The sequence below is a fragment of the Ptychodera flava genome, chromosome 9, assembly GCF_041260155.1.
Source record: "Ptychodera flava strain L36383 chromosome 9, AS_Pfla_20210202, whole genome shotgun sequence".
Classification (NCBI taxonomy): Eukaryota; Metazoa; Hemichordata; class Enteropneusta; family Ptychoderidae; genus Ptychodera; species Ptychodera flava.
This window is the reverse complement of record NC_091936.1, coordinates 29,484,151-29,493,699: the sequence shown is the minus strand read 5'-3', so window position 1 is coordinate 29,493,699 and position 9,549 is coordinate 29,484,151. Positions and strand designations below refer to the sequence as shown.

At 39.9% G+C, this 9,549-nt stretch overlaps 1 protein-coding gene across 1 annotated transcript in view; it reads right to left on the bottom strand.

Moving 5' to 3' along the window:
- Positions 1-3,249: 3,249 nt before the first annotated feature.
- The window catches only part of LOC139140601 (G-protein coupled receptor 54-like), a 37,962-nt gene continuing 31,662 nt past the window's right edge, over positions 3,250-9,549 (bottom strand). The window contains exon 3 of the mRNA XM_070709947.1: positions 3,250-7,629. Within this exon, the coding sequence (XP_070566048.1) occupies positions 6,974-7,629 (656 nt within the window). The 3' untranslated portion in view covers positions 3,250-6,973. The remainder of the gene's footprint in view (positions 7,630-9,549) is intronic.

Below are 9,549 nucleotides of genomic sequence, written 5' to 3'. Positions count from 1 at the left end.
CAAATTAAGGGCCACGTCCGTACTTGACAGCTCCACATTGTAATTTTCTTGAAGTAGAGATAGTAAGCTTTAAAACAACGTATGATGATGCTGTAAGATTTGGCTTTTTGTATTAAATTTTTTTAAAATATTGTTATTGAAAAGGGGAAATATTTTTTCAATATAAATATGACAATATTTCAGTAAAATGAATTTAAATATTTTTGGGATGTCTTTTTAGTATTCTACATGCAAATACCTTTCATTTGATATATCACTCGATAGTTTAAAAGTATTTTTCGAGTAGTGAATTATAAATATCTAATATTAATCGCATTTATGCAAATTGGGTACCCGTGGGACTTATGCAAATTAGGGGCTACGGCCGTACTTGACAACTAAATACTGTCTATTTTCTCCAAGTAGAGATAGTAAGCTTTCAAATGATGTATAATGTGGCTGTATGATGTGGCTGTATGTGTTCAAATTTTAAGATATTGTTATTCAAAAGGTGTAAATATTTTTTTCAGCATTAATATGAAAATATTTCAGTAAAACCATTTTAAATATCTTTTTGGATATCAATTTTGTATTCTACATGCAAATACCTTTCATTTGATATATCACTCAATAGTTTAAAAGTATGTTTAGAGTAGTTAACAATGAATTTCCTAATTTTATATCACATTTATTGGGTACCCATGTGAATTATGCAAATTAGGGGGTTATGGCCCTACTTGGCAGCTCCACATCGTCAATTTTCTTGAAGTAGAGATAATAAACTTTCAAATGATGTATGATGTGGCCGGATGTAGGTGGGTACATTAAGTGTGAAAAATGAGTGTGTCTGCCGCTCGCCTATAATGGTCTCTTTCTTTGTAGGAGTCGCCTTCTCCGCGTGAACGGAAATAAGGTGCTACTCCGGATGATCGATCAGTGTTTCGATGAAACCGATTGCTTTCTCTGTGTTGGGTGGAAAGGCACTATTCAGAAGTGAATATTTGTACAACTAACTTTACATTGCTGGTTTATTACCCTAATTGTAGCGCTGTCGTGTATGAGCATAACTATATTTCCAGTGCTCGAGTGTGTAATGACTATTTGCGTATATACTTACATGACGAGTGGTTGACGTTTACTGGCTGTATACTTCATTGTCGATTAGCAATCAATAATAGAAGCGAATTCTACGGCAATGATAAGTGTTGCTTTCAATGTCAGTACTATTACATTTCAAATCGCCTTTTTGTCATTCAATTGGTGACACCCGCATCGTGTAATTCGATATCATGCCTCCACGGCATCATGGACTGCGGCGACCATCTAAATAATATATTAGCATTACTATCTATGTACAACACTCGGACAAGTAAACTCTCACACGACAGCTGAAGTGATGTTTATGAATACGCGACACGAAAGAGTGAAATGTCCCGATGTTACTGTATTCCAGATCCCTGTTCCGAAGAGAACGTTTCCCAACCTTGACAGGTCAGTTTCCGATAAGAAGGTCAAAGCAAATTTGCAAAATGCGACGAACAACATAGGAAACACCCAAACATGAATGGACACAGTTAAAGGTATACTATCACCTGTTCCAATTTTGCCACAGTTACCATAGAAAGAGAAATCTAACCAATCACAGATTTTAAGCGGGTGGCCGCTTTTTAAAAACAGCGCCCTCAAATGGGCATTTTGAATACCAAGGAACCCCCCCCCTTTGACCATATATAGGCATATTTAGATTACAGGTGACTGTATACTTTTAAGTGAACCTGACAAAGCTGACACAAAGTCATACGTAAACATGTACACAGACTTGTTACGGTACGGTGTCTACCCATTGTTAAACCTCGGATTACAGAAAACAGCCTCCGTAAACAGAAATTACTCTGTCGGCAATCGAAACTTTACGTCATAAAACAGTTAAAGGGCTACGAAACGGACTTGTCCAAGCGACAGAGCAGTAAATTCTGGACGGTTTGGGATTTTTTATTACCAGTTTCAGTTCATTTATCGCCGGTGACCTTTGCAGAAGATCTATCTCACATCCATCAAACCCATAAAGTGAGCCGTTTCTACACATCGGATATTTACACGCTGCTTTTTTATTTGAAGTTTGTTTTATTCACTTCGCCCTGTCTTTAAATTATTCATCGAATCCGATATTGGAGGCTAATAACGCTGCCAAATTACCTCAATGAAGGTCGCATAAATCACTACTGAATGTATGTTAAACCAACTGCATTTCGATCACTCATCGTACATTTTAACCCACCAGAGTGCCCCTACCCACATTTGACAACCCCCGCATGGATCCATCCGCCCTCTCACCTGTGTGTAAATCCTTAAATCATCCATAGCCATCCAACCGTCCGTCAGCACTTTATACCTACGCACGTAAGTGATCTTACATGTGAATAAATGAGTGGTAAGATACGCATAGGGATTATTTCGACCAAACTGCAACCAAGTCTTCATATCTTGGAAGGTCCGTAGCTCGCCAGAAGATATAGTATCATATCATTGGTTATACATTTTTCGCACCTGTATTACGAATTCGGAGATTGATCCAAGGAGGAGAGAAAGAGTAGAAATTGACCAATCACAGATACGTGGAATATTGCGAGGGACGTGCGGTCAGCCTTACAATTTGCATGCTGTTACTTAGTGCTGAAGTCACATTTAGGCCAGAACACGATATATATCACTGCTTGGCTGGTTCATTTTGAACTCATTTACATAGTTTTATTATCGATCTCTCTGACCGCTCCGTGTATACATCTGGATGTCCATCGATCAACATTGTTTCTCCGGAAGCGCGTTGTCGTGTGAGCGTCTGTGTGGAATTCCATTCATTCTAATTGGATCTCGAATAAACGATACTCGGAGAGTTCAAGAAATTTTTACCCAGTTATCTGTTTCAAGTCTCAGTGTTGCAATGTTTTCATCCAATCCATCCCATGAACATTGGTCGCCATGGCGTGCTGTTCAGAGATCATGACTGAGACTCGTCATCAGAGATATTGGATCCATGACCACGTGTGCACTGTCTACTTTAATCTTTCTTGAATAGCCTCATATGCAGGTACCTTCTTCACTCCAAAGTAATCTCAGGAACGAGGATGATTAAAAAAACGAACCGGCAGGAAGAAGCTGCGTATTCCTGTGGTTTGTACTGAACTGAACTCTAAATCTTGGCGCCGCTATGGTTACAGTCGTATTAACATAATATTTATAGTTAGATACAAAATGCAATACAAAATATATGATCTCAACAGTAATGTTTAATAATGAATGTATAACATGCTGTGATTCTTATAGAGTCATGCATTTGATTGTCAGGTGTAAGATTCCTGGCGTCAATGCATCTTGTAATATACAGATGTAAAACATTCATGCAATATTTAGTTTATGCAAGGACTCCAAATATTGACATAATATTTACTTAGAAGGAATGCATTCCCTCGGCAGCGATGGTTTGAATCCTCAGAGACTATATCATACTGGGGGTCACGAATGTACATCAGGTCGGTTTAATTGAACAGGCACCGAGCGATGATTTGTATCTGGCGCAAACAACTGAACAGAAGCCATTAAATTTCAGAAGAGGTTTGGGATTCGTTAAGACGAGATTTTGCCAGGATGAAACGGGGCCTGCGCGCCTTTCATGAACTTTCGTCTTTCAGTGATATCGCGATACCTTCTCGCAGTGAAGGTCATTAGGATGTCACCATGCGTAAGTTCGAAGTTAAAATATACCTTAAGTTGATTGAATACCCTTCTGGGAATCTCCCCCAGGCGTTTCTTCAATTTTCTTTTAGTTTTAGCAGACTAGATCAAGGTACGGTGGAGTCCAAATTGACGCGATTTGATCAAATGCAATTGGATTTCAAGGTAGAATCCAAGAAAAGGGAAAGGACAGGGAGGCCACAACAGATACCGCCAAACAGAGCAATAATGTTTTTACAACTTGGGGATTGTGCATCTGTCAGAGCTGGAATCAATATGATTGCTTCCTCGGGCGTACCGAAATTAATTGCATCTCCAAGACCGAGAGCGGGAAACGCCGAGTCCCCCATAACAAGACCCATTCAAGAATATTGTAAAAGTTCAAGCGAAAGAGCCTATATCTGGACTTGAAAACCATTCGATTCTTCGCGCCTTCGGCAAACCCGCCAACCTTTTCTCCAAATCGATGATTGTTTTTTTTCTGCGATTCTGCAATTGCAGAATGGCATTGAATTAAATTGAATCTGAGTGTACACTCAAATCGTATTGTCAGTGTGAGATGCATTAAAAAGGCATCGCTGAAAAAGATAAGATTGCGACGCTAGCCCCAGTCACGTCAAAGTTATCAGCACACATTTAAAGAGACAAACTTGTATCAGCACGTGTCCTTCTATCAAGGAATATTAGAATGCAGGCCACAGATTAGGTAGCCTCTGAGAATTTACAACCAAAGTCGCCGTACCGACGCAAGCCATCGTCAAAATTACGTAATCCGGCACGGATGGTGCATTTGGACCACTTTGAAAGAGCCAAAATACTGGCAAACGAAATAGAAACATGTTAGCTGGGCCGTAATGGTGTTAGCTGGGCCGTAATGGAATTGACTAAGAGAAGTGATTCAATTATCGACGTGACCAGCGTAAAAATGAATATTATTATAGCTTTAATTCCATCAGGGCACGTTCCCGCGACAGTCAACGGTATATTCAGTAATAAAGTGTAAGCTAACAACACGATTTTCATTTCTTAATATATATTACCAGCGCAAAAGTATACAGCTATTTGATTCACCAAATGTATGAATGGCATGTGAAGGGGGTAGACTGTAACAACAATTGAAGGTTCATGTTAGGAACTCACACGGACGTGTGTTGAAAGCGCGGAGGCATGTAAGATAGAGCCAAGATGTAATGATGTATGGTACGTGGAGTGAAAGATAAGCAAAACGGCGGCTTTCAGCTTTCTTTCATGCTCAAACACTTCCAGCGGTAAAGAACTACGCAATGACTCGCAGCTACAAGCGCCATCTTTTGCCACCGTTGCGTACTTTGATGCAAATTTTCCTGTTTGACGGGGAAAAACTGTTATACACGAGAGTGACTGATTTTAAGGATAGAAATCGTTGTAACTCACAAAAACCTGGTACACTTTACTAAAAAAACCGAACAAACAAACAATGGACATCCGTAAGGTGTAATTTCCAAGAATTTTCGAGTGCGTGCTCGAAACAAAACGTACACATTGCAGAATGAAATTAAACTTACACACAGGTATACAACACGAGCGTATAAAATGATGTCGACAGCTGATTAATATTACATGAATGAAAATTCCAACACTAAATGTTTTTTTTTATGTATGCAACTAAAACTCAGAACTGCGCAAGAATGCAAAGTCAGGCATCACTTTTAGTGGCTCAAGTCGTTTCCAGCCTTTCCCGTATCCTAATCAGCATCTGTCGCCGAGACTTTCACTTTTATTACCCACACTAATCTTCTGACGCTAAGCTTGTTCCCGTGCTACTGCCTTGAGAGGGTTTCAAACAACATTTCCCCAGCGTTGTATCGTAAAAGGATAGCTATCACTTTAAAATGCGGCCATTGAACTGCCAAGCCATAATTGCAACCACTTTAAAAAATGACATGAGTTCGGCGAGTGCTTTACCTTGCATACAGGTAATCAGTCTGCTGGAAATGGAACGTCACGTGTTCATGACTCAGACGGAAACAAACAGTGTGGATGGGTGGGTGGGGGTGATGAAGCTTGCTAAGAGACAGACGTCGACAGACAGACTGATGGATCGCTGGAGAGTAAGCCAATTTAAAACGTTTGAGAATTTAGTGGAGAAATTTAATAAATCAGGCAGGAATAGGGACGTGGAAGCCATAGAATGAAGGGTTAACCAAAGCCAGTAGAAAGCCAAAGGCATATGGCCGACATGAGGAATAAAAAGCCTTGGATAAACTGAGGTGAAAGTGCAAAAATGTCATTATCCATCCAACCTACTACAGAGAATTTAGTCGTTAAAAAGTTGGCAACGATAAACAAATGGAAAGTGGTAGACTGGTCTGAGATGCTGGTTAAACAGTGTGATTGTGGGTTTTGTTCATGGCTGCATTTCTAGTTTTTTGATGAGAGAACCAACTGGACTTCAAGTGTATTCTCGCAAATTAACGATAGACTTTTACTTGAAATGGTGATCTATTAGAACAATGTACGATCATATTCTCATTTTCTCTCGGCGTTCCCGTTCCTAAGTATCACGGTTGATTCAGAGAAAAACATGCTAATTGAATGTGCAATGTGCAACTTTCAGCGTTTACATCTTTTTAAGGTGAAATCTGTTCATCAGTTACTCGCAAAGTGCTCAGTTCCTCCACTGTGACCTGTTACATGTTTAATCAAATCGTTTTTCTTTTCGCCTGTTCCTGATGGACAAGAGTAGTGAGCATGAATTATAAGTTCCTTCGACGATTCCCATCAGATCGAGTGTTAAAATGGAAGGAGGTGAAACGATCTTCGATTCCACAGGTCGTCCTTAGAGTCTCTTCCATCTATATATCCATGGAAAGGAGCAAGACAGGTTGCGATGGCATTTGACATAAGGGTGTCAAAGAAGTGGCAAAGTTGTTTTCCCCCATCACGCACCTAACGCGTGAATACGGGCGGCAAATCTTAGACGTGCGGGGAAAGGTGTCTACCACGTGCACCTATGTTCTCTTGTCTTGCAAGAGAAGAACACAGAGTCAAAGAAGATCTGTCAGAGAGAGAGCTCGAAGTTGTTGTTGATTAGTTACCATATACATTCATCGTTTGTTCAGGTCATAGTGCACACGTCTTATACTGTCACAGTGTGGTACGAACGATTCATTTCTCACGTAATTAAAATATCCTTGTCGAAAAATCCTTCCCAGAAGGTTCCATATGGAAATGAGGTACAATAATACTTCCTCGTTGAAATATCTAATAAGCACTTCACTTTCTATTTTCTGGATTTGCTCATGCTGACAAGTCTTCGTTGTCGTTCAACTTTGGTCATAGGCAAGGTTTCATCGTTTGGTCCCGAGTCCTGGCACTCGGACAGGACCAAGGTGGCGCCCCTGTATCGGTGCCTGTGGAAAACGTTCGAGAACACCTCCTTGAAGCACTTCCTGAAGTTGGACCCCATGAAGGCGTACACAAAGGGGTTCATGCACGAGTTGGAATAAGCCAAGCAGTTCGAAGAAAGTTGCAGGGCGTAGGTGACTTGGTTGCCGTCGAAATGTTCGGGAAAAATCCTGGCAAGTATAGCCAGGATGTGAGTGGGAAGCCAGGATACGCCGAACAGGATCGCCACAACACATATCATTCTCGTCGTCCGGGCGCGTCGCTGATGCCACAAGCGTTGTCTGCCGCTGACTTCCGAATTTTCTTTAAGATTTGATGATTTCCACATGTTTCTCACAACCAAACAGTTGCAGAAAATAATCACGATCAAGGGGGCGCAATATGCCGCGACAAAGCCGTAAATGAAAAACATCAGTTGCCAGGTTTCGTCTGGCCATTCCTCCATACAGTAAGGATCTGCTTGTGTTCCGAACCAGTTGATGTACATCACTTTTCTGTAGAGAGCCACTGGAACGTTCGTAGTACCTGCAACTATAATGAAAACGAAGGATAAGAAACAAGGTTATTATGTACTATCTACCAGGGAGAGAAAGAATGATGCTTTATGTACACAATGTTTAACCTTGTCAGAAATATTAAGGCTATACAAACCACGGAATAAGAGTAAAACGGGTTTTTCCTTACTTTTTGCCACTTCTTCAACTTTAACAGCAAATAATAGTTACCATATTTTTTCCTTAGTGTAATTTATAGCAATGCAATCTAAAATCTTAAACGTCACCAAAGTATCGTCGGTTTTTGAAGGAAACCAAATATTTGAACAATATTCGGCTACATGCTGGATTAAAACAAATGTTTGTGAATTCTTAGGTAGCATATTCGATCCTGATTGATTGGTGATATTGATTTACATTTAGCCGTTCATGTCACGTCCAGACAGTCACGTGTTCATTTTATGTGTATTCGTAATTTACATTTTACCGGGCTAAGCTTCCATCTTTAACCAAAATGTGATACATGTTTGCCAAATGCGTCGATTAGCGAAAATAAGCCAGAAGAGCTTTCATAAACCGCTTATCCATAAATCTGTGATGACCAGATGTTTGTTGTAAAAATTGGTACATTGTACGTCGGAACAGGCGAGCCAAATAGTACCTATACAATATGTGTTCTGCCCCTCTCTTCCCCCGCGGCAAATCCTTATTTACGCTCTTTGTTAAGCCCCAGGCTCTGAAAGTATCGATTCAACATAGGCAAGGGACTTGAATGGGCTACTATAGAGAAATCTTTTCACATCAGCCACACTGGGTATCAATCATAACGTTGTGCTTTTCGAAGAACGATAGTTGGATTGCGTTTACATAAGGGACCGTAGCGATTGATATCGAAGGGGGAGCAGATGCTTCTACGCTTTGTGAATTACGATCCTACCCAGGAGAGTTTATTTCTTAAATTTTTTACGATATACGTATACGATGGAATATCTAGAAACAAAGTTTGTACTCTTTTAAATCTTTCACATCTTTTGGTCTCACAGTATTGTGACTATATCCATGGAGACACAGTGTTGGATCTGACTATCCTGTCTATTCCCTGAGCAATTCTAAATAATAATACGTGTATGTGTACATAGACCAATTTTTTTCTATAACAAGCCAAAGTTTAAATATAGACATGTTTCCTTTTTTCAGTTTTTTTGCGATGTAAAATGTTTACTAATAGTGAATAGGCACTCATTGAATGAAAATTTTAGTGAAATTAGGCAATGGCGGGAAATATTGGTAATCTGTATGACATACATTAATTATAGTTTTTTCCCCGAAGTGTGACTATCAAGCGAGTGAATTAAGAGTAAAGTTTGATGGTGATAGAATGGCTGTGCTCCGGGGATTCATAAAGATTACTATTAAGTAGAAACATAAACATAAGAATAAATATATGACTGAACTTTTACGTTAAGAGAGTAATTTTTACGAGTGACATTGCATAATACGTATGCAAGTACAAACGTTGCCATGGAATATCGTTTAAAGTGGCAGTAAACCCAGTGGAGTACAGAATGAAATATACAGTTTGTACAAGTTGAAACACGCAGAGCCGCTGCGACATAAAACGTTACAATCATTTTCGCAGTGCAAGGAGGTTTTGGATAGATATTATGCCGACAGTGTGCGTTTTATGAGCGTTTTTATGTAATTTCGATTAACTACATCGGCATTAAGTCGTGCATTGTCGTCGGGTTTGATTTGCTATTCTTCAAAAGCCTTTTCTTGAAACGTGTTCGACGTGAGTTCGTGTGAGGGTATCTCTATTGATGAGAAAATGTCAAATGGTGCGTGCGGTAATAACTCTGTGTGTTAAGCTCTGCCGCTTGCCGTCTACTTTCGCTTGCATTTTCCCACGCAAATGAACCCCTTGGAGTGACCCTAACCTTCCACCTTGTAAATATGC